The sequence below is a fragment of the Filicampus tigris genome, chromosome 15, assembly GCF_054856515.1.
Source record: "Filicampus tigris isolate MCC_2025a chromosome 15, RoL_Ftig_1.0, whole genome shotgun sequence".
In the NCBI taxonomy this organism is placed as follows: domain Eukaryota; kingdom Metazoa; phylum Chordata; class Actinopteri; order Syngnathiformes; family Syngnathidae; genus Filicampus; species Filicampus tigris.
The window spans coordinates 546,374-572,699 of NC_141231.1; the positions used below are offsets into that span (position 1 = coordinate 546,374).

Consider the following 26,326-nt stretch of genomic DNA (forward strand, 5'->3'; position numbering starts at 1 on the left):
CCAATGACAGCTGCCTGCATATATCAATTCTTACATCTGCAGCGTTGTTCCTTATCTCTGTCTCTGTCTGTCTCCGGTCGTCATTTCCGTCGTCGTTGCCTCTTGCTGGTGATGGCCAGTGTTTAGCAGATTAATCTCATGGAACTAGTGGCGAGTTTAACAGTGAGCAGGGACTGAAGTTTATATTTAACTGCCCCCCCTGGGGACTTGGACTCTTACTTCCTAACCAAGAATGTGCCATCCCTCTTTAAAAAAAAAAAAACATAGATAAATGTTTGACTTTAACATAATTCAATTTGGAGCAGCCTGGGACACGTGATGAGAGAGCCTGTTAGGATGGATATAGAGTCAGGTTACCTAGAACTGTGCTGGACAATATCAACCCGCATAGTTCATTAGACAGAACAAAGCATCAGACTAGTGATCCAAAATAAGTTTAATTTATCCTGTCAACCATTTTGGAAATTACACCATTGTTAGATGCCCATCAGAAGCCAAGAGCTGTGATTGATTTGTTTTTGTTATAGAATGAGAACCACCCCTTAATATTTTTAAATGGTTGCAAAATGAGAATGGGGAAGGTGCAATAGGCTACAGCACAGTCAAAGTGTGCTTACAGGATGAAAGGCGAAGAACAAGCGCTTGCTTTAAGAGACCTCTGTGACTGGCAAAGGAGCGGCAGCCCATTTTCGTGGTTACTCCTGGAAATAGGGCTTGGGAGTAGGCACTGATCAGAGCATATCGTAGCATCACCATTGTGACATTGCTGAATTTCTGGGAATAAGCCATTGAAGTGCTGCAAAAATTGTAAAAAAGCTAAGCTTTGCCAAGGTTTGTGCTAATTGTGTTCCCACACAATTCAGGAATGTGCACAAGTAGGATCATTTTAAAGCTTAATAGGAGCTGCTTGATTGAAACAAAGGTGATGAAACCTTTCGCAAGCGTATAGTGACTGGGAATGAGACATGGGTTCATCAATTTGAGTCCAAAAGACAGCATGGAATTCAGTCACAGCTCTGCTCCTCACAGGCATTCAACAATGTCTGACAGGAAGAGGACAAGCTTAAACAAAACTTGTTTTGAATAAACCTTCAAATTAGTATCAAACTTATGAACCTTGAAAAATTCAGAAAAAAAAATCTTAGGTTAAATTAGATTGGGCTCATTGATTTTTGACTGCCCATTGTATTTTTCTGTTTTGTGTATTTATAATTCTGCTATCTTAATTTTGTTTTTCTAACAGAGCCTACAATCCGAAGGAAATTCCCAGAAGACTTCCAAGATGTGGTCTGTTTTGTCAAATTTTTATTTTTCATTTCTTTGTCTTGTGTGTGCATTACAAGTTTTGACCATTACCTGTAGTTATCAGTGTTGGATCAGCTCAGTATCCGTAGTACATTTTCTAACCCTTTATCTTGTACCACTAATAGTGGTCTACAGTCCAAAGCAATCCACTTTGCTTGTGAATAGGGGTGGGTGATATATATCGTTATCGATATCATCGTCAATCTTGCTTTCACGATGTGTAATTTTACATTAACTAGTATTAATACTGCCTCGAAAGGCGAGTCAGCCGACCTCCGCAAAGTACGAGCAAATGCTGAAAATCAGTGTGCATTGACGGCAGAGGAGGAGGAAGTGATAATCATTCGCCGAATCAGTGGGCAGGACCCGGTCACGTGACTCTGTCCGCACTGCAGCTGAGCTGTTTCAAATAATGGAGTGTCGAGCGGGGATTCATAGCGAGGCGCGAGTCCATGTCGTCCGTAGTCTGTCTGTAAATGGTTTGGGGTTGACGAGACTGACGTCGGTGGGAATAACATTGTAAGATGTGCCAAAACGGTCACCATGAAGAGCAATTATGTTGCACCACGAGCCATATGGATTACGAGGAAAACTTGGTGAGCGTGCAAGCGCGCTAAACAAAATCTTAGTAAACACACACGCACTCAGAAAACAGTCGCAGAGTTGAGCTAACAAATATAAACGGACGCACGCACTCATACACACACACACTCAGTACTTTAGCGAACAAGTCAAACGTGACAGCCTGGATGATCGGTTAACATTCGATTTACACGCTTGTAGTCCGCATCATTCATAGCCAGCCTGTATTCCAGAGGCATGTTGCACAAACTTCGACAGCTATTAGTGTGACACCAGGATACACCCAAACATGAATAAAGTCACAAGTCTACATATCACAGTGATGAATGAGTGGGAAAATGCACTTTTCGGTAAATTGCAGTTTTGTTATTCAACTTTATTCAGAATACGGTGGCCAATGTATGAGAATGGGTGTTGTCATGACGACGTCTTTTTTTCTCTCTCGCTTTTTAAATATAGGTGAAACTTGCAACTGGGGCTGCTTCGTGAAATATATGTAGGGGGCCCTGCTGAGCCATTTTTTTAACTTGCACAGAAACTTAATAAAATATTGATGCTGTGCCAGGCCTGATGAGTTTGTAAAGTTTCATGAGTTTTTATGCATGTTTAGACCCTCAAAAGTTGTGGTGTTTTCTTAGCGAATTTGCGTTGCCATGGCTTTTCACGAACAGACTTCGTGTTGCAATATCATGAAGGCATAAACATTCATCCGAGCAAATATGAGGTAAATCTGGTTAACCACTGGGAGAAAAACATAAAAAAATAAAACATAATTTCCTTTAGCCAGTAGGTGGCACTACATGTGGGGCACATGTTGTTTTTTCGCCATACCTGTTAGATGTAGCATATGGCTCCAAGAAACATATTTGTAGGTCTTCGGCTGTTACATATACCACCAACTTTTTGTAGATCTAGGTGAAACGTACTGGGGCTGCTTTGATAAAAAATTCTAGGGAGCGCTAGTGAGCAATTTTTTTTAAAATTCCTTGATATGCAGAAGCACACTATGTTTAGTCCACGTTATACCAAAATTTGAACGAGTTCATGAACCTTCGTTCATTGAACTCGTTCATGTACATCACTAACTATTGACTGTTAATTCTCAGAGGGCTTATCATTTTGCCCTTCACACTTTTGCTGTAGCTTTTTTGTATAATTTCAACAATAAAGCTGCAGCAAAAAAAAAAGACCTCACGCAGATACAGGCAAACTGTGAACACTTTTGTTTATGGTCATGGAATTGGAGAAATTCTTTTTTTTTTTTTTTTTTTTTTATAAATAACAAAGCGGTCTCAGTACATTGTGCTGTTTTTATACATTGACATAGTGAAAGTGATTACTAGCCATGCTAATCATTTTCATGTCTTCCACAGGAAACTATTAAGACCGTGCCAAAGTTCTGCTTTCCATTCTGCTTGGATAGGTACACTGACACAGCTCCATGCTTATCTGTTTGTCTGTGTGTCTGTCTGCCCATCTAATCTAATTTACACTCCCCTCCAAGACCGTTGGAACAATGATTTACATTTTTGTTGCAGACTAAAAACATGGGTTTTAACATAAAAAAAAAAAAAAACTTTGTGAAGAAAACCCATATTTTTGGTGAGCAACAATATTATACCCGGTTAGGTTTAAAATAGACTTAAGTGAATAACAATATAGTTGAGCATGAATACTTTACTTGCAATAACTGCAAAGCCAGTGACCCATTAACATCACAAAGTTATTGTATATTTATGATGTGGTGGTTTTCCAGGCTTATACTGCAATGTCTTTCAGTTGTTACCCCCACCAGTGTCCATTTTAGCAGGCATGCCCTGTTGGGTTTAAGTCTGGACTTGGCAATTTCAAAGCTCTCAACTCCTTATAGTTGTATATATAGGGTCATTATCTTGCTGCTTGATAAAAGCGCTCTGGATCTAGGTTGATTTATTTTTTTTAAATTGCCAGACAGTATGTTCCTCTGGACCACACATGTCAAAGTCAAGGCCCGCGGGCCACATCCGGCCCGCAAGAAGGTTTTCTACGGCCCCTGGGATGATACTGCTTTATTATTAGATCCGGCCCGCAGCAAGCCGATGTGGGTAGCAGATGTGATCGGGTCCTTTGCGCCTGCCGATGACGTCACGCTTTAAAATATATTGTATCGTCTTCCAAGAATACAGACGTAGTTTAATTTTCACGTTTTTATTAGTCCAACCGGCTACTGTGGGCCGCAGCCGACGCCAATACAGTACGACAACCGTTCAGTCAATGCACGATGCATTCATAACCTCGGAAACAACACAACTTGGCAAGACACAAACTCGACCACAAGATAACCCGATTCGTTACACTATTTCTGTAATATATTTCTTTGCATCTATGATTGCCACGCCCTAGCTTTTGTTAAAACGAACATTACCGCTACTTTTGCGAGGATCGTCCTTCGGTCGTCTACGTGCCGACTGAAGACTTCACGTCACTTTTAGTGGCTTTCAGAATCGGATTGTGGTGAAAAGTTATTCTGAGTAAAACACGCTTTAGCAAGTAATACTTCATGTTAGAAATGCCCGTGTTTCACCACGTTTGTTGTTGTGTGTAAATGTTAAAAGGTGAATTTAATCATTTAGGTTCGCGTCAGGTAACTGCTGTACATAATAGTCTAGATATGTTCTCGTGAGTGATGTCACGTTGATGAACACTGAGTTATTTCGGCTAGTATGCTAACTATTCCAGTGATGAAACGTGTGAATATGTATTGTATGTATTGTTTGGCTGTTTAATTTGCGTAATACAGTGAACTGTAATGTTTAGGCATATTGTTAACGAATGGATGTGCATTGGATGATGTCGCTAGGTTATTCTTTGTCTGTGTTGTTGCAGACCACAATAAATAAACGTGTCAAGTGGAATACGGGCCTGTGTGCTCTGACAGGAGCATCCAAATCATACCTTGCCACTCTAAAATAGAGTCAGCTGGAGACATCATACCAATCATATGTTCCTCTCCGTTTTACTTCACATTATGTACAGTTCATACAATCTTGCAGCCCGAGTCAACCAGAAAATTGTTTCCAGTTTGGCAGGAGAAACGCAAACTTTGACGGGCAGTGGCTTCTTCTCGTGTCATAAGCGGAAGTGATGTACGCAAGAGTAGCAGTAATCTACTTTATTTTATTTTTTATGTAGTAACTCCGAACATAAAAAACAGAACAGCCAGGGGAGTGACAAACATAGAGGCAAAGAAATATATTACAGAAATATAAAGCGTGACAATATCAGCAGGCGCGAAGGACCCCATCCAATCTGGACGTTCTAAAAAATTTCAATGAACATTCTGTCAGTCCGGCCCTCGGCTTGTCGCAACATGTTTTATTTGGCCCTCCGTCCATTTGACTTGGCACCCCTGCAGTGTCATTGTGCCGCGAGATATTGTCAGGTGTGCCGTGGGAAATTATCTCATTTGCAGAGCTGGGCACTTGACCATTTTTTGCCGGTCCGGCCGCGACCCTCCACCCTTGACTTGGGTACTCTTCCGTCTGCGACCCTCCCGCCATATTCATAAACATTGTCGGTACCCCGCCCCATTCCGCCCCCCCGACCCCCCCCCCAAAAAAAGCGTCCGTGATTGATGTCGCTGCGGGAGAGACGCTAACGGCAGAGGCTTTTAAAGGATCATTAGCTGGCTAATTTACTATTCGAACCCGCTGTGGACACGCTTCAAATGCGGCAGTAGTATTTACCCAACTGCGTGCTCCCTTGCATTGCGAGCCCCGGCCAGGGTTGGATTTGTCGTATTGTATAATTATTTGGGTCCAATAATTATAGAGAAGAGTCGTAGAAGAAGAAGTCGCAGAAGTCATAGTCAAGTTACTTATTTATTTTGCACACTTCCCCTCCTTCCCGGCCTTCAAAATAAAACCACTATACACTGCAGGTTTGCTATGGCGTATTTCCGGAAGTAGGGAACGCCAGAAAAAGTGCACGAACTCCACCTTGATGTGCTAGCGTCTGAATATACTCGTGGACACAAATTGTTTTGAAACAAGTTGGCTGGCGTCGCTTCAAAAAAACAACGACAACAATGCATATCGTGCCTGCTACAACCATTAAGGGATGACTAAACGATGCATTTAATTTTATTGCGAAAACGATCTGGAAGGTGGCGGCTAAGGGGGAACGTGGGTGAGTAGCTTGTTTACTTTGAGTGATGGGACTTTGCAGCAGCAGCAACGAGCTGCGTGGCTCATCCGTCTCCGTGTGGTAAACTGTATGTCATCGCAACATGTGAGACAGCAACGTACGCTCAAGCGTGTTTGTATTTCCTCATTGTCACATCACGTAACCCGTGCCTCCCACCTGCAACTGGGGCATACCATTGCAAGAGGGGGTGGAGGGGCAATACCATAATCCCTATAACAGCAGTTGTCACGCGTGCAGACGCGGGAGTAGAAAGAAGCCTAAAAAGAAACCTTTCACTGAGTAGGCTGAGATGATTTTTGGCCGCCTTGCGAGCATGTCACATGTATGAGGGCCGATTAGTGGGCCAGACTAAAATCAACTTCTGGCCATGCTTATTCGAGCCATTTTTAAAAATTTGTCACCCCCCACCCCTACGCCCCAAAAATGGGCATCCGGCCGGGCCGGAGGGTCCGACCGGTCCGGCCCAGGGACAGACTGCCCAGCTCTGCTAATTTGTGTGCCTGTGCAGTCTATCGCCTGGCAGCGTAATCGTGTCTTTATTACATTGTAGTACTCTTCCATACCAGCAGGTAGCAGCAGCAGCAGGTAGCTAATTGTCGTTGTTTCAAGACAAGCGAATTAGTGACACATTTTTATCCAAACAGGCCCATGTTTCACACTATCAATAAGAAACATTATAAAATACGTTTTTCTTTGTGGTTGATTCCTATTCAAGACGTTATAATATAACGTCATTCTTCAATGTTAAAAAATGGTTATATAAACAATATAACACTTACGTTGTTAAAATAAGCTTTTTTTTTCACAATTTCACCTGGTGGTGTGCCGCAGGATTTTTTCAATGAAAAAATGTGCCTTGACTCAAAAAAGTTCGATAAAAACTGCTCTAGACTTCTGAAATCATTTTCTTCTTGCAACATGTGTTAATGATCCATTGATGTGTGATCATCAATGAAGATTGGTGAGGTCATCCAGAAGAAGTCATTCAAGCCCAAGTCACAACTTTACCTCCACTATGTTTCACAGATAATCTAGTGTGTTTGGGGACATGAGAAGATAGATTCTTTTGTTCTTGAAATTTTAGCTGCTCCATCACTTTGGTAAAGCTGGTCTCTTGACACAATGGACAAAATTTTCTCGACAAGAAGCGCAGAGAAGAGGAAACCTACTTGTCCAGATGGAACAATGGCTGCTGGACTTACCTTGGATTCCCGGAACAAGTGGATGACAGTTTACTTGTCAGTTCTTTCCTTGCAGGACAAATACATTTTTGGATTCTGAAAACAGGTATTGTGCTGTTTGTAGCTGGCAATTTTCTGATTTAGCGCAACATTCACAAGAGGCCGTCAGTTTTACTGGAAATAGGCAAGCTGACGGTCATGCTTGATGGTTTGTGGTGGTCAACACCCAGACTCAGGCGATGAGTGAACTCAATCGCACATTGAATGCGACTGATTGGATAACATTGTGGAGAACTTAGCAGCTCGCCACAATGAATTGAACATCAATTTGGCCAACTGATGCCCATCGAGAGCACCAGTGAAAGACTCAAGGGTGACTGAAATTATTGTTGACCTGATCCCAAAACAATTATTATCGTTGAGTCTTATCTTAAAGATTTTGATGCCACTGGATGCTGGACTCCCCCTTATCTCCCTACTTCCTCATTCTCCTGTGCTTCGTGTTCCTGTGTAGGAGCTAGCGCGGTCGTCTCAATCGCAACAAGACGTTGTGTTTTGGCGTACCGACTGGGACGGAGGACGCAGATTTACACACACTCATGATGATCACAACTCAATACATAACGCTATCATCAACACCTTTTCGTTTCCTTCCCCCAATTCCTCTCCCCTCTTCTGTTGCACCGCAGCCCACTGGGAAGTGGTGGCAATTAGTTGTTCAAACTGGGGTTGTTTTCTCCCCTTCCCCCTTCCTTGTGTTTTTTTCTCTTCAAAAACAGGGTGCTGGAGTCCCATTTTGTTGTTTTTTGTAGCCCCTTGTGTTGTTTGTGCCGCCATTAGCTACTGGTAACCGCTAACTTCTAGGGTGTAGTAAGCAGTATAGACCAGCTGTCCTCTCTAGTCGCAATATTTTAAGAATGAAAGAAAAGCGAATGGACAGACGAAGAGGTGCAGGCTCTTTTGAGCATTTTCGGGAATTAACACATCCAGCGCGACTTTGAATCGATGACAAGGAAAGACCACATACCACTTTATTACTGCCCAGCTAAGGGAGCTAAACATTGTTCAAATGGCAAAGCAAGTCCGTGGAAGTTGCTAAGTTAAAACAAGACTTATAAAAAGCTCATGGATTACAACAGCCGTAGTGGAAATGACTGTGGAGTGAACAAATGGTATGACCAACTTGACGCCACGGTTCATTCTTGGACACCGGAGCAATGGATTCTGCTATGGCACTGGTACCAAGGTAATCACGGAATACTCATTTTTATACTTGGAATATTATCATTGAGTTTGTTACCTGTTGTTGCAACTTCAGCAGAAACACAAGTAGTGTGAGTGCATGTGTTTTAATGACCAAACCACACTAAAAATGGTTACCTGTTAAAAGGCTCACCACCTATGTATTAGTTAAACAGGTAAGAGGATTTATTTACAGATAATGTATTTGTTTTTGTAAGCCGCTGAAATATTCAGTTGGAATGTAGTCATTGCGTTTACTTCGAGGGGAAAAATGTATCTTAATAATGAAGCATTGCATTTTGAATAAATTGCACTTAAATAAATGTTAAAAGACAGCTGTTAAAGATAAAATGCAGATTTAAGACTTACATTACAGGTCCATATAATCTAATAGTGAGAACGCTGAATTTTTGTTGGCATGTATTTTGATTTACAGCTGGATGGACATTTTGATTTTCAAGTGAAGGGACACATGAGCTCTCCATCATCTGCTACACCGTAGTGCAGGATTTCCTGCCCTCCTCACCCATCCTGGTAAATTTCATGTCATGTAACTTGTAGGACGCTTAAATGATTTACTGTTACTGAATTTCCATTTCTATAGGCAAGCAGAAGAGGATACCAGCCAACCAACCAACTCGTACTGGATCTTGGATGTGCTGCACTGCTGTTTCTGATGCACAAAGGTAAATACCTACTATACTCACAGAAATACTTAGTGTTTTTATTTACTTTGTTTACCTGTTTCAGCAATTATCAACAGCACTTTTTAGTTACCTACTAGGGTTGCACAGTATATCGAAAACATATCAATATCACGATAATGGCCTATGCGATATGCAGAGCTGGGCAGTCCGTCCCCGGGGCGGAACGGTCTGTCCCTCCGTCCCGGATGGACGCCCATTTTTGGGATGGAGGATGGGGGGGCGACAAAAAAAGGCGTACTTACTCGCATTGGGAACGCCCCAGCGGGAACGCTGTGCACTGCACATGTTGGGTCTGCACCGAGGCGAGAAGAAAAGGAATATTGAGAAGAATGAGACAAAGAAAAAGAAGAAGGAGCACTCGCGTTTGACCGCGGGAAATTTGAAACCTAAATGCCAGAGCCGCTTCATTCGCGCACATCGTAGAGGGAAGGGGCTTTGCTTGGTAGTAGGCAACGACTGGTAAAACAAAAAAAACTGTTGAAGATAAAATGCAAACGCATGCATAAATCAATGACTTACTGTATATCCTCTAATCAGTGATTATCGTATTTTCCGGACTATAAGTTGCATTTTTTTTCATAGTTTGGCCGGGGGTGCGACTTCTACTCTGGACCGACTTATGTGAGAAATTATTAACACATTATATTGTATCCCTTTCCTTTGCAAGGTCAGCAAACAATACACCAAACAACCACAGGAGGGCGTTCTAAGGATGCATATAAACCTGCATTACATATTGACTTTACAACGGGCGGAATAACCTGTAGTGTATATCATTTCACATGTTATTGCAACCCACATAAAGAAACATAAAAATAAATCTTAAAAGCTATTAAAATGCATCAATAATTTAAACGGTTAAAATCGAATATTGTGTTAAATAAGTAATTAAAATAGTATGATAAAAAGACAATTTGACTGTCTATCAATCCATCTATACAAAATAATGTACTGTTCCTTTAAAAGGCGCCGTGCTTGGCTGTGGTATTGTATCATCAGCCAGCCACACGCACACGCATACGCACACGCAAACACACGCACGGAGAGCGGAGGAGACGAACAAACAGATAATTACGACCGAATACAAAAATACTTTTGGAGACTTAGAAACACTCTACATGGTCGGCAATAAATAAAAGACTTATTTAATTGATCTACGACCGTTTTGGTGAGTTTGAAGTTATCTTACCGTAACTTTCTTGTAATGCTACATGGGTGGATGTTAGCAAATGCTACCATCGTAGCTCAGTGGAAATGATGTGTACTAAGCGCACAATTTTATTAATATGATTTATATGGACACATTTATTTGCGTTACGGATTCCGAGAGGGGGTGGATGGGGGGCCGATTTTTACTCCAGTGCGACATATATGGGTTTTTTTTCTTCTGTATTATGCATTTTATGGCTGGTGCGATTTGTAATCTGGAGCGGCGTATAGTCCGGTAAATACGGTAGTTTACTTGACCCTTTTTTGCCATCCGCAACCTGGGTACCCTTCTATCCTTGTCCCCCTGTCCTTATTCATAAAAATAATCGTCCTACAACCCCATCCGTCCTCGTTCTTTTGAAGCGCCTCCGTCCTTGCTTAGTTCGTCCTTTTTAAAAGACTTCTCGTCCTCCGTTCGTCTGGGACATTTTGTGGACGGATGCCCATCTCTGCCTCTAATACTAAACTGTAACATTTTTTCTGCATGTGTTTTTATTGACAGCTGTTATGCATGGACATGCTGAAGAAGTTTCCATTGCAGAGAAGAGTGTAAGATCTCAATCAGGTCACCAAGCAGCAATTCTTATCCAGCATTGCCCCTGTCAGTAAGAAATTTCACCTCGAGTAACTTGTAGGGCAATTCTATTATTAACTGTTAGAAATGTTGTTTTATGTCAATAGGAAATGGCACATGGATGGAAGATTACCGTATTTTCACGACCAAAAAGCGCACCGTATTAAAAGGCGCAGTCTCAGTTACGGGTGCTATTTCTGTATTTTACACATACATAAGGCGCACCGTATTATTGGGCGCAGGCATGGTAAAACATACGATAGCTTAAAACACACGGTAGCATGCATGCATGCTAAATCACATGCTAGCAAGCATGCTAACGTATGTTTTTACAAAAGCAGCGGGAAAAACTGAGTTCGGTTGTTTTTTTATTGAAACATTTAACAATGTACTCACGTAATTGTCAGTGATTAACTGTCATCCACAAAGCCATCAAAGTCCTCATCTTCGGTATCCGAAACAAACAGCCGGGCAAACTCTCCATTGAACACGCCAGATTCGCTTTTGTCATTGTCCGAGTCAGTCTCGTTGACGTGCGGCTCCTCAGAAACAATGCCGGCTTTTGCGAAAGCTCGCACAACAGTGCAAGCGGACACTTTAGCCCAATCATCCACAATCAATTCACAATTTGTAGCGTAACTTGCCCGGCGCTGCCTCCCAGTCTTTGTGAAGCTGTGTTCACCGTCCGTCATCCATCGCTCCCACGCTGCTCGCAATTTAACTTTGAACGCCCTATTTACGCCGATGTCCAGTGGTTGGTTAAACCTCCGGGAATAATGGCAAACTCTGAGTTCATTTGCTTCACTTGGTTTTTCACAGCGGCTGTCAGATGGCCGCGCATGGAGTCACAGATTAACGACAGTGACGTGTGGAAAAAAAACATCCGGTCTCTTTGGCTGTTTTCACACTGCAGGTCTTAATGCTCGATTCTGACTTTTTTTTTAAATCTGATTTTTTCTGTGTGTAAGCATTCATATTACATGTTAAATGCGACCTCAGTCTTGCCTGCTGTATGAACACATTGCGTCACGAAAGTGACATGCATGCGAGATGACGTCACTCCCGATGTTGTGTTTGCGGAAGTAAATGTGGTCCAGCGTGTTGGGGCTTTTATACAGTGAAGCGATTAGGTATGAGGTAGAAATAAATACAGTATTTGGTGAAAATCACCCGCAGTCAGCCACTCTCATTTTCTCCTCGTTCATCCAGCCCTTTTGATTGGCCTTGATGATGACTCCGGCCGGAAACTTTTCTTTAGGCAGCGTCTTCCGCTTAAAAATCACCATAGGTGGCAGTTTCTCTCCATTACCATGGCAACCAAGCACAACAGTAAAAGCCAACTTCTCATACCCCGTTGTGCGTATCGCTACCGTGCTGGTCCCCTTCTTCTCCACAGTGTGGTTCACACTGGATATCATAAGTGCGTGGCACCTCGTCCATGTTGGTGATGTGGTTGGCCCGGATGCGTTTGTCGGCAATTTTTTTACTACAGTTGGAGCAGAAGATGGCCAGTTTTTCCTTGTAATTCGTGCTGCCGTAGCGGTGGTCCTTGCCGGGATGTGTAACAATGTGATATGTTGTTCTTGTTATCAGTTACGCTAATAGGGGGCAATCATGCACTGTTGAGAGAGTGGAAGCCTAATGTGTAAGAGGTTGTTGACGCTGATAAACTGCATGTTCGAATAAATGCAGAAGCTGGACATGTTTTTTATTAAAAGGACCCACACTTTAACAGGATGTATAGATGGCGTGTCTCTTCATGGGTGCCATTTTCAATGTTGTTATGCACAATGAATGCATATACCGGCACTATCTACCTACTGGGGCGTGCCTTTAGAGTCCTCTGTCACGCCCACCATTCTCCCTTCAACGTCCGTATGGTGTCCTCATTCACGTCCGCCTTTTCTCTATATAACCAACATGTTGGCACTTGGCAGTAAATGCTCCCAGGCAGGCACTTGGCAGCAAATGCTCCCAGGCAGTCAAACGCAACGCTCAACAAAGTCACATAACATTCACAGATATTGGAACTTGGTGCACACATATGCCGCACTGCATTATAAGGCGCACTGTCCATTTTGGAGAAAATTTTAGACTTTTAAGTGCGCCTTAGAGTCCTGAAAATACGGTAGATTCAATCACAGAACTGGAATTCTCAAGCCAGGAGTTCACCATGGCAGAAAATGACTTGTGGCCAGGCAGACTTTCCTCCAAGTTGTGGCCAGTGTCAAGTTGGCCTGAGTTCAAGACCGGGAAGTTCAGCCTAGCTTCTGGCTGTGTTTGTTTTGTATTTTAACATGTACAAATAAAAAGTTGCAATATACAATTTCTTTTTTGTTCTTCAAAAACTTGCCATGCAAACACATTTACATATACCAAATACTTTGCACTGCTGTTATTAAAAGCTTCAGAAGAGCTGTCAATTAAGTCATGTATTTATTTAATTTATTTAATCTTTACTTAACCTGGGAAAGTATTTGCATTGCCGACAATCACGGCTGACCTGTTTTCTGAAGCTGGGCTGTGATTGAACGTTACCTGAGACCTGAGCAGTTGTGATGCAATTTTCAATCGACAGAAGTGAAAAAATGGCCGTCACCTGAGATGGCTAAAAACGGGTGGATTAAAACTCATATTCCGCAAACGCAATGTTAATCAGAATGCCGTGTTCCAACTAGTGGGCCTGCTGGGAACATATTCTTGAAAAAAATATGTTTGGGTTGATTTCCCACTTTAAGTGGGGGGGGGGGGGGGGGATCTCTCTGGCCATATGTGAAAAACGAATTTCTTCCCTAACTAACTGGTTGTCCCACCTGGGGATGTCACAATATCGGCAATATCGTGATATCGCGATATTAAAATTGCCACAATATATCGTCGTCGGTAAGGGATGCTGTCCAGCTGAAGAAGGAGTCCTATCGGGCCTTTTTGGCCTGCAGGACCCCGGAGGCAGCTGACAGGTACCGGCGGAATGCAGCTCTGGCGGTTGCTGAGGCAAAAACTCAGGTGTGGGAGGAGTTCGGGGAGGCCATGGAAAATGACTTCCGGATGGCTTCAAGGAAATTCTGGTCTACCATCCGACGTCTCAGGAGAGGGAAGCAGTGCACCATTAACACTGTTTATAGTGGAGATGGGGTGCTGCTGACCTCAACAAGGGACGTTGTGGGTCGGTGGGGAGAATACTTCGAAGACCTCCTCAATTCCACCGACACGCCTTCCACTGAGGAAGCAGAGCCTGGAGACTCTGAGGTGGGCTCTCCTATCTCTGGGGTTGAAGTAACCGAGGTAGTCAAAAAGCTCCTCGGTGGCAAAGCCCCGGGGGTTGATGAGATCCGCCCGGAGTTCATAATGGCTCTGGATGTTGAGGGGCTGTCATGGTTGACACGTCTCTACAACATCGCGTGGACATCGGGGACAGTGCCTCGGGATTGGCAGACGGGGGTGGTGGTCCCCCTTTTTAAGAAGGGGCACCAGAGGGTGTGCTCCAATTACTGAGGGATCACACTCCTCAGCCTCCCCGGCAAGGTCTATTCAGGGGTGCTGGAGAGGAGGGTCTGTCGGAAGGTCGAATCTCGGATTCAGGAGGAGCAATGTGGTTTTCGTCCCGGTCGTGGAACAGTGGACCAGCTCTACACCCTCAGCAGGGTCCTCGAGGGTGCATGGGAGTTCACCCAACCAGTCTACATGTGTTTTGTGGACTTGGAGAAGGCGTTCGGCCGTGTCCCTCGGGGAGTTCTGTGGCGGGTGCTTCGGGAGTACAGGGAACCGAGCCCCCTGATAAGGGCTGTCCGGTCCCTGTACCACCGATGTCAGAGTTTGGTCCGCATTGCCGGCAGTAAGTCGGATTCGTTTCCAGTGAGGGTTGGACTCCACCAAGGCTGCCCATTGTCACCGATTCTGTTCATAACTTTTATGGACAGAATTTCTAGGCGCAGTTGAGGTGTCGAGGGGGGGTTTGGTGGCTTCAGTATTGCATCTCTGCTTTTTGCAGATGATGTGGTACTGTTGGCTTCTTCAAGCCGCGATCTCCAACTCTCGCTGGAGCGGTTCGCAGCCGTGTGTGAAACGGTCGGAATGAAAATCAGCACCTCCAAATCTGAGAAAATGGTCCTCAGTCGGAAAAGGGTGGCGTGCCCTCTCCGAGGCGGGGATGGGATTCTGCCCCAAGTGGAGGAGTTCAAGTATCTTGGGGTCTTGTTCACGAGTGAGGGTAAGATGGAACGGGAGATCGACAGGCGGATCAGTGCAGCATCTGCTGTGATGCGGACCCTGTATCAGTCTGTCGTGGTGAAGAAGGAGCTCAGCCAAAAGGCGAAACTCTCAAGTTACCGGTCGATCTACGTTCCTAATCTCACCTATGGTCATGAGCTGTGGGTCATGACTGAAAGAACAAGATCTCGAATACAAGCGGCCGAAATGGGTTTCCTTCGCATGGTGTCCGGGCTCTCCCTTGATAGGCTGAGAAGTTGCCGCCATCCGGGAGGGACTCAGAGTTGAGCCGCTGCTCCTCCGCGTTGAGAGGAGCCAGTTGAGGTGGCTCGGGCATTTGATTAGGATGCCTCCTGGACGCCTCCCTGGTGAGGTGTTCCGGGCATGTCCCACCGGCAGGAGACCCCGAGGACGACCCAGAACACGCTGGAGAGACTATGTCTCCCGGCTTGCCTGGGAACGCCTTGGGATCCTTCCGGAAGAGCTGGAAGATGTTGTTGGGGAGAGGGAAGTCTGGGCTTCCCTGCTGAAGCTGCTGCCTCCGCGACCAGACTTCGTATAAGCGGTAGATAAAGGATGGATGGATGGATATCGTCGTCATCATATCTCGATATTAATAGCAGCAAATCTGTTTAAAAGCCCAAGTTGTGCCCATTTGTGCAGTTCCAGCACCCCCTGGTGGTTAGTTTATTAGTGCAGTTTTTGATGCCACCTATGTTTAAGACTCAAGCTAATCGCCAATAAGAGCCCATGACTGGCCAAGCCTATTTCTTTGTGAACGTTATGTACAAAAACAGAACTTTTTTTTTTTTTTTTAATATCGTGAGTTTTTTATATATCGTAACCTCCCCACAATATTGTGATAAATAATTTCTTATCCTGAGGTTCATATGGTGATGATATTGTGACATGCCTAGTACTGATAACTGAAACTCAAAAAATTCTCTTACCTACCATTGTTTTCATTATATTGGAAGGTTTTCAAGGATGAACTGCCCTGTCTTGAATACTTGCAGTTATGACTTTTTCTGTGCTGTTTTCTCTCTTTAGTGTCATGGTCAACCAGATGGACCAGAATTTCACATTTGTGCTGACTGACATCAACAGTAAATACAGATTTGGGTTTTGTCGCCTGTCCTCAAGCTCACACACTTGCTATTGTATCCTTAGGTGAGAGATTTGTTTGCTATTTTGTTTTGTTTTAATTGCTGAATTAATAGTGCAAGTGCATTATTTTGGAATTTCCAATTGAGTGAAATCAAAAGTGAAGAACTGCTCACATTGTACAATCCTGAGCTGTCAAGTTTACAACTAAATGTATATTTGTATTCCCCAGCTACCTGCCCTGGTTTGATGTGTACTATAAACTGCTAAATATCATTGCAGATTACACTGTAATTGGCCAGGTAAGCAAAATGCAGGTATTTAACTTTGTATTATTGTTGGCAAATAAATGTCAATAAATATGTGCAAAATGTTACTACGGTATGTACCACTAATCTACATTGTACAAAGTTTAATGAAAACTCCTATCAAACTCGACCAAAAATAACACTGCCCAAAAATTGTATTTGCCAGTATTTGTAAAATTCAGTATTTGTTCAGTCATCACTGTAGGTGTAGCTGCAGCATACTAATTAAATGCAATCGTACTAAACCTGAACAGTGTAAAAGTTGCCTTTGAGGATTTCATGAATAAATTGTATAAATGGCATACTGACACGAGAGAAAAAATACATTTTAAAAGAAAATAGAGTGTAAGATTTATTGTAGAATATTCTTTATTTTCATGGGTATTTGATCTTTTGAATTTTTTAGGAAATCAATTTTCGGGATCTCCTGGTCTCCTTATACAGCCTTTCCATTCCTGAGCCTGGTGTCCCTGTTCATCTTGCTATGGTAAGTCACAATTGACTACATATTTACATTATCAATTTCCTTTAAGTTAAGAATGAACCTGAAAACATGTATGTATTTTGTATTGCAGGTAATTATTTTCCCCAGAAGATTCACTGGTATGATTAGGCACCCATAAGTATGAAAGACGCTTGTGAAGCCAGCAATTTTGCCATTTCATTTGCACAATTTTAAATGCCACAGTTGTAGTTTCCAGTGTACGAGGTGTGCGAGTGTGTGTTTTTGCTCAAACTTATTTTGCTCTGAAAATTTATAGCAAAATTATCAGGGTTCATAGACTAACATAAACCAGACAGTATAAGATAAGATAAGAATGCCTTTATTGATCCCACAGTGGGGAAATTTTCGTTGTTACAGTAGCAAAGATTTCGGCCACACAGGGGCGGCGGCATAATGTGGCCATTAATGTATAACATTGACGGCAAACATTTAGGATCAAACCTATGTAGATATACGCAGTAACATGTGTATATACACATGTGTATATACACATGTGTATACACACCAACCTACATCTACATAAAAAATATGAGGAACACTCATTTCGGCCTGCACATAGTACAGAGGAAAAAATAAGTGACAGTGCTGCAGTGCTGTAGTGAAATGTAAGGAACAGCATTGGATAAAAATAAAACTAGACTAACAGTAGTGGGGAGTGTTGAGTATTGCACGGTATTACAGTAGTGGGGAATATTGGGTATTGCACGATATGAGCTCAGGTGCAGGACTGCACAATTGCACTAATGTCCGCCAGTTTGTAGAGACTACACAATGTTCTTGTTAAAGAGTCTGACAGCAGCAGGCAAGAAGGAACGGCGGAATCTCTCCTTTGCACAGCGAGGGTGTAACAGTCTGTCACTGAAGGTGCTGTGGAGTGCTGTTAGGGTGCCCTGGAAGGGGTGGTCCGGGTTGCCCAGCATTGATGACAGCTTGGCCAACATCCTCCTGTCCCCCACCGAGTCCACAGAGTCCAGGGAGCAGCCCAGGACAGAGGCCCTCCTGACCAGTCCTGACCAGTTTGTCCAGCCGCTTCTTGTCCCGGGCCGAGACGCCGCCTGCCCAGGTGACCACTCCCTGGAAGATGACCGATGCAACCACCGAGTCATAAAAGTTCCTGAGGAGTGTCCCCTGAACCCCAAAAGACCTCAGTCTCCTGAGTAGGAAGAGTCTGCTCTGACTCTTCCTATAGAGGGCGTCTGTGTTGTCGCACCAGTCCAGTTTATTGTTCAGATGAACACCCAGGTACTTGTAAGTTGAGACTCTCTCAACATCGGTTCACCGGATATTCACTGCAGGTGAAGAGTGCTGGCGCCTACCGAAATCCACCACCATTTCTTTGGATTTCCCCGCATTGATCAGGAGGCGGTTCTGCTGGCACCAGTCCACAAAACCCTGATTAAGTTCTCTGTACTCCCGATCATCTCCGCCTGTGATGAGGCCGACAATCGCAGTCGTCAGAGAACTTCTGCAGGTGACAGGTAGGGGTGTTGTAGTTGAAGTCCGAGGTGTAGAGGGTGAACAGGAAGGGAGCCAAGACAGTTCCCTGTGGGGCCCCCGTGCTGCAGAGGAGCACGTCAGACACACAGTCCTGTGTCCTCACATACTGTGGCCGGTTTGTGAGGTAGTCCTGGATCCATGTGGTGAGGTGGTGCGCCACCCCCGCCTGCTCCAGCTTGTCTCCCAGTAGGGTGGGCTGGATGGTGTTGAAAGCACTGGAGAAATCAAAGAACATGATCCTCACAGTGCTCCCCGCCTTCTCCAGGTGGGAGAGTGAAGTGTGGAGGAGGTAGATGATGGCATCATCCACACTGATGCCACGCTGATATGCGAACTGGAGTGGATCCATTGAGGAGCTCACCAGGGGGCGCAGGTGGACAAGGACCAGTCTCTCCAGGGTCTTCATCAGGTGAGACGTCAGCGCCACTGGTCTGAAGCTGTTGAGCTCCTTCGGGTGGGGGGTCTTTGGCACCGGGACCAGGCAGGATGTTTTCCATAGCTGGGGGACCCTGCCCAGCTTCAGGCTCAGGTTGAACATGTGCTGGACAATTCCACACAGCTGGTCTGCGCAGGATTTGAGGAGCTGGGGGCTGATGCCATCTTGACCCGCTGCCTTCCTCGCCTTCATCTTCTTCAGCTGGTTCCTCACCTGAGATGTTGTGAAGGCCAAGGCTGGACAGGAAGGAGTGGTGGCTATCTGGTGTAGCTGGGAGCTGGAGACTGTGGAGAAAAGAGGGGAGGGGGTGACACGCCCAGCAGGAGGAGTAGGTGGAGACTGCAGCAGGAGAGACTGAGTGGAGGCAGGCATCTGATCGAACCTATTGAAAAAGAGATTCAGCTCATTTGCCCACTGCAGGTGCCCCCCAGTCCGGGTCTTGGGTTGTCCGTGGCCTGAGATGGTCTTCAGGTCCCTCCAGACTCCCCTGGCGTTATTCTGCAGCAGCTGCTCCTCCATCCTCTTCCTGTAGGACCTTTTCCCCTCTCTGATCCTCCTCCTCAGCTGGCGCTGCACAGTCCTCCGCTCCTCTATGTTGCCTGACGCAAAAGCCCTCCTCTTCTCCTTCAGGAGAGCTTTTATGTCTGGTGTGATCCAGGGTTTGTTGTTGGAGAAACACCTTACTGTCCTGGTGGGTATAGTGTTCTCCATGCAGAAATGTATATAGTCTGTAACAGTGTCCGTTAGACTACTAATGTCTTCCCCGTGAGCATCGCTGAATACTTCCCACACAGTTGTGCTGAAGCAGTCCTGTAAGGCCTCCTCGGCCTCTCCAGACCATCTCTGAACCGTGCGGGTCACAGCTGGCTGCCTGCGGACCAGAGGTTTGTACACAGACTGGAGAGCCACCAGGTTGTGATCAGCTTTGCCCAGCGGGGGGAGGGGCAGTGATGTGTATGCCTCCTTGGTGTTGGCATAGAAAAGGTCCAGTGTTTTATTGTCTCTGGTGTGGCAGGTGACATACTGTGTGAATGAAGGCAGAGAGGAGGAAGGGGAGGCATGATTGAAGTCACCAGAGATGAGTACCACGGCATTTGGGTGCTGTGTTTGTAGCCTGCTCACTGCTGCAGTCAAGACATCACAGGCTGTGTCGCTGCTGGCAGCTGGTGGGACGTAGACGGTCACCGCGATCACATGACTAAACTCTCGCGGGATGTAGAATGGCCTCATGCCAACAGCTAGCAGCTCAATATCCCTGCTGCAAAGCTGCTCCTTAATCGTGATGTGCCCAGGATTACACCATCTATCGTTAACAAACACAGCCAGCCCTCCTCCTTTCCTCTTTCCACTCTCCAGCGTCCTGTCCGCGCGTATGATTTGGAAGCCGTCCAATTCTACGACCGCGTTCGGCGTTAGCGTTGTTAGCCACGACTCCGTGAATAGCATCAGGCTAGCCTCCCGGAAGTCCCTCTCGTGCCGGGCAAGCGCCGCTAGCTCGTCCATCTTGTTGGGGAGCGATCTAACATTCCCCATGATAACAGACGGGAGGACGGGATGGTATCGTCTCCTCCTTTCCCGGCGTTTAACCCCCGCACGAGATCCCCGTCTCTTCCTCCTCAGCTCACGGGGGATATCGGGTCTCGCCCCGGGAGCCGGCGCATGGTTAGCACGGAGTTCCCTGATGGAGTGCTAACAGCTGATTCCGGCTGTAAACAATGGGGGCTCGGCTCCGAGCCAAGTCGCCGGACACTATCGCGCAAAAAATAGCCATCAGCAGCAGCAAGAATACCGCAGTTTGGGTGTCCATTGCTACGCGAGTTACGACTATCAATTATACGAAAAAGGTATGAGGTAGAGTAATATTAAAGAACAAAACACACGAAAAGGCTCACCGATGAGCCGGAGCTACTGTAGCGGGCTGCCACTCGCGCGGCGCCGGAAGTATGTGTGTGTGCACGCGTGTGTATGGACATATGTATATTAGGGGTGTAATGGTACACAAAATCACATTTCGGTTCGGTTTCTTGGAAACTTCACTTCGGTATATTTTTGGTACAAAAAAAAAACAGATTTTTAATTTTTTTTTTAAATATGTGTATTTTGAAAAGATGACAAGTAAACGGTACATTTTTTCGAAAAATAAATAAAACTGAACCATTCGGGTGATATTCTAACAAATTACACCAGAATACAAAATACACTAACAATAAAGATCTCTTAATTTTGTAAATTATTAAGACACTGAAATCTTTAAACACTCAGCAGCAACAGCCTATGACACATCTAAGTATTCAAGTTAAAGCCAAGTTGTCATTACAGTACATATATACACTTTTTGTGATGAAAAAAAATACATTCAATGACAGTTACAATTATTGCTAACTATAGTAAAACTCTTTTTACAATGAAATACAGTAACTTTAAAGTCTTTATGAAATTATTTACACTTTTTAGGCATTGAACTCTTTGAATGTTCAACAGCATATTGTAACGAATTGAGTTTTCTGTGTTTGGTCGGATTTGTGTTTTGCTGAGTTGTCGGATGTTTCCGAGGTTCATGAATGCATCGTGCGGCTAGTGAGAGGAGCAGTGGAGAACAAAGAAGAGAACTGTTGTACTTTGTTTTTGGCTAAAAAGACCGCTTGCATCCTCGTCTAAGAAACATTCAAAGTCAGATGATGTAGTTTTAAGTGTTATTATGTTAGACGTGCTACCTTGCAGCATAGCCCCTGATCTAATGTAGCAATGCACACAACTTTGGGACTTACACACGTACCTTTCCCCATCGGCGATTTTAACAGGAAAGCCAGAATGTTCCCAAACAGGAGACCGCAGTGTATGTGGGGACCTTTGAGCTCTGGCTTGTTTGCGTATGCGTTTGCTCCTCTTTAGTGCCGCTGCCCACCTCTCCCGTGTGCAACAGTCAATAATGCCCGTGCATAAGCTCGCACTAATAATAAAAACTGATCAGAAACGGTACGCAAGGTGGACCAAACCGAACATGCCATACCGAAACGTACTTACGTTAATACACCCACGTGTACCGTTACACCCTACACAATATATAAAAAGTATTACAGCTGATGCTGCGTCATCGGTAGGTAGATGAAGTACAGTGTGAAGCACTTTGGTACCTAAAGACCAAAGGTAGAAAAGCGCTATACACGTGACAGGACCCTCCCAAAATCAAAAGTTCATTTTATTTATCATTAATGTACACTCAGCACCCCATCTTGACAGAAAAAAAAACAGAAATGTTGAAATTTGGGTACATTTATGAAAAAAAAAAAACTGAACAATCATATAGTCATAAGTATTCAGACCCTTTGCAGAGACCGTCATATTTAACTCATAATACTGGCCATTTCTTCTGATCCTCATTGAGATGGTTCTGCTCCTTTATTGTAGTCCAGCTGTGTTTAATTAAACTGATTGGACTTGATTAGGAAATATTGCTTCAAAATATTAACGAATCTGAGGATGAATTGCTCGAATGACACACAGTCCCCATGCCCCGTTGATAGGCGTGACGTTGTTGGCAGTACATGCCAGACAGTCGAAATCAATAAAATAAATAATGAGCTTATGTGGCGCATGTTGATATAATTCCACCATGAAAAAAAAAAGAGTTCCGGGTTGCTGTTTGCGACACTCTCCTTCGGCTTCAAACCAGCTGTGACACGCATGCGACGTGAGAGCCACACGGGACAATCTCGGTGCTCCACCAGTTTCTCATTCATTCATATAGCATAACAACATATGTTATTCCTATAGTTTATTATTGTGTGAAGGCGATCGCCTTCACACATACGTTATTCCTATTCTTTATAGTGTGAAGGCGAAGGCCTTCACACATGTTATTCCTACAGTTTATTATTATTATTCAGCTCCACTTTTTTGGCGTGCGACTCCTTCCACATTTTTCACCCGATTCACTTCATTCAAGTTTTTAAAAATTCCGAAAATTCATGCCTTCCGGGGTAGTATTTTTTTTACGATCCCCAAATTTACCTTTTCCCCAATATTTTCCATTTTTCACCCCCCAAAAAAAGCATTCATTTCCAATGGCACTTTCAACAATTCACATTTATTTATTCATTCATTCATTATCCATACCGCTTATCCTCACAAGGGTCGCAGGCGTGCTGGAGCCTATCCCCGCTGTCTTTGGGCAGTAGGCGGGGGACACCCTGAATTGGTTGCCAGCCAATCGCAGGGCACACAGAGACAAACATCAGCACTCACAATCACACCTAGGGGCAATTTAGACAGTCCAATCAACTTACCATGCATGTTTTTGGAATGTGGGAGGAAACCGGAGTACCCGGAGGAAACCCACGCAGGCACGGGGAGAACATGCAAACGCCACACAGGGAGGCCGGAGCCGGGATCGAACCCACGACCTCTGAACTGTGAGGCAGACGTGCTAACCAGTCGACCACCGTGCCGCCCCTCAATTCACATTTACATCATTCCAATTTGAAATTCACAACATTCATCTCATTCGACTCATATTGGTCAAGCTTTTCAACACACCCCAAATTCCTATTCCCACACGTTCAACTCATTCAACCTTAAAAAACCCACAAAAAATTGAACTATTCACCATTCATTTCCATTGGCACATTCAACTTTTCACATTTATACCATTCCAATTTCCACAAATTCAAGTCATTTAACTCATTCAGCTCACAATCAACTTTTCAACACCCCCAAAATTCCTATTTCCCACACATTCAACTCATTCACACTTAAAAAATCCACAAAAATTCAACTATTCACCATTCATTTCCAATGGCAGCTTTAACTTTTCACATTTACAGCATTCCAAATTCCACAAATTCAAGTCATTCAACTCATTCAGCTCACATTCAGCTTTTCAACACCCCCAAAATTCCTGATTCCCACACATCCAACTCCATCTATTCATCCATTATCGATACCGCTTATCCTCACAAGGGTCGCGGGTCTGCTGGAGCCTATCCCAGCTGTCTTCGGGCAGTAGGCGGGGGACACCCTGAATTGGTTGCGAGCCAATCGCAGGGCACACAGTGACAAACATCCACATCCAACTCATTCACCCTTAAAAACCCACAAAAAATCCACTATTAACCATTGGAACAATAGACTTCACATTTACACCTTCCCAATTTCCACAAATTCAAGTCATTCATTCAACTCATTCATCTCACATTCAACTTTTCAACGCCCCCAAAATTCCGACTTCCCACACGTTCAAGTCATTCACACTTAAAAAAACAACAAAAATTCAACTATTCACCATTCATTTCCATTGGCAGATTCAATTTTTCGCATTTACACCATTCCAATTTCAACAAATTCAAGTCATTCAACTCATTCAGCTCACATTCAGCTATTCAACACCTCCAAAATTCCTGCTTTCAAAAACATTCAACTCATTCACTTAAAAAACCCACAAAAATTCACCATTCGTTTCCAGTGGACCAGTGTTATTGCCCCTTGGTCTCCCCGGTGCGGCGGCCATCTTGGACAGGGACATTAGCTAGACTGGGGATACTCACACCGAGGTCTCCCCAGTGCGGTGGCCATTTTGGGCAGGGCCATTAACTAGACTGGGGATACTCACCCCGAGGCCTCCCCAGTGCTGCGGCCATCTTAGACTGGGAAATTAGCCAGACTGGGGATACTCACCCCGAGGTCTCCTCAGTGCGGCGGCCATCTTGGACAGGGACATTAGCTAGACTGGGGATACTTGCCCCAAGGTCTCCCCAGTGTGGCGGCCATCTTGGACAGGGACATTAGCCAGACCGGGGGCACTCACCCCGAGGTCTCCCCAGCCAGTGCGGCGGCCATCGTGAGAAGGGACATTAGCCAGACTGGGGATACTCACCCCGAGATCTCCCCAGTGCGGCGGCCATCTTGGACAGGGACATTACAGACTGGTGATACTCACCCCGAGGTCTCCTCAGTGTTGCGGCCATCTTGGGCAGTGACCCTTAGTGACCCAGAAGTCACCCAAATGACCCTAAAATGAACCGGAAGTGACCCAAATGACCTGGAAATGGACCGGAAGTGACCCAAATGACCCGGAAATGGACCAGAAGTAACCCGAATGAACCGTAAGTGACCCGAATCACCCGGAAGTGACGCAAATGACCCAGAAGTGAACCGGAAGTGACCCATATGACCCGAAAGTGACCTGGAAGTGACCCAAGTGGCCCAGAAGTGACCCACGTGACCCAGAAGTTACCACAAATGACCCAGAAGTGACCACAAAGTGACTCCCAAGTACCCGTCACATTCAGTAATGGCACATTCAACATTTACACCATTCCAATTTCAAATTGACAACATTCAGCTCATTCAACTCACATTCGCACATTGGGGGTGACATGGCTCAGTGGTGGAGTGGTCGTTTCCCAACCAGAGGTTGTGGGTTCGATCCCCAGCCATTCCATCCTTGTTTGCCTTCTTTTTTTCCTGACTTCCTCCTTTTATTTTTTCCTTACTTCCTCTATTCTTTCTTCCCTTCTGATTTGTTTATGTCCTCCTTATTCCTGGCTATTCTATATCATTTGAGGTCATTCAACTTCATTCAATTAGATTCAGTATCATTTCAACGCATTCCAAAGTTTTTCATAGAGGTAATTCAAATTCATTCAGGATCATTCAACTTCATTCAGCATCATTCAACTTCATTCCACTTAATTCAGTATCGTTCAACTTGATTCAGTATCCATCCATCCATTATCTATACCGCTTATCCTCACAAGGGTCACGGGGTGTGCTGGAGCCTATCCCAGCTGTCTTCAGGCAGTAGGCAGGGGACACCCTGAATTGGTTGCCAGCCAAACGCAGGGCACACAAAGACAAACATCCGCACTCACAATCACACCTAGGGGCAATTTAGGCAGTCCAATCAACTCACCATGCATGTTTTTTTGGAATGTGGGAGGAAACCGGAGTACCCGGAGAAAACCCACGGAGGCACGGGGAGAACATGCAAACTCCACACAGGGGGGCCGTAGTCGGGATTGAACCCACGACCTCTGAACTGTGAGGCGGACGGGCTAACCAGTCGACCAACGTGCTAACCAGTCGACCAACGTGCCTCATTCAGTATCATTCAACTTAATTCAATATCATTCAACTTCATCTACATTCAACTTCATTCAACTTCATTCCAACGCATTCCTTAGTTTTCATTCAGCTTCGTTCGCCTTCACATGCAATTTCTTCAGAAATTGTATTCTCTAGTTATTATTATTATTCCGCCTTATTCCTTCCATTTTTTTTGGCG

At 44.6% G+C, this 26,326-nt stretch overlaps 1 protein-coding gene across 6 annotated transcripts in view; it reads left to right on the plus strand.

Moving 5' to 3' along the window:
• The window catches only part of dennd1a (DENN/MADD domain containing 1A), a 116,117-nt gene that overhangs the window by 10,011 nt on the left and 79,780 nt on the right, over positions 1-26,326 (plus strand). For 4 of the 6 annotated variants that reach the window (XM_086054529.1, XM_086054528.1, XM_086054531.1 and 1 more), the window contains exons 3-7: positions 1,244-1,287; positions 3,261-3,310; positions 16,245-16,364; positions 16,531-16,600; positions 17,013-17,093. In XM_086054529.1, the coding sequence (XP_085910655.1) occupies positions 1,244-1,287; positions 3,261-3,310; positions 16,245-16,364; positions 16,531-16,600; positions 17,013-17,093 (365 nt within the window). Of the gene's footprint in view, positions 1-1,243; positions 1,288-3,260; positions 3,311-3,333; positions 8,500-8,931; positions 9,030-9,099; positions 9,182-10,913; positions 10,961-16,244; positions 16,365-16,530; positions 16,601-17,012; positions 17,094-26,326 lie in introns of those variants that run through there. The other 2 variants (XM_086054532.1, XM_086054533.1) reach the window with 2 other exon arrangements.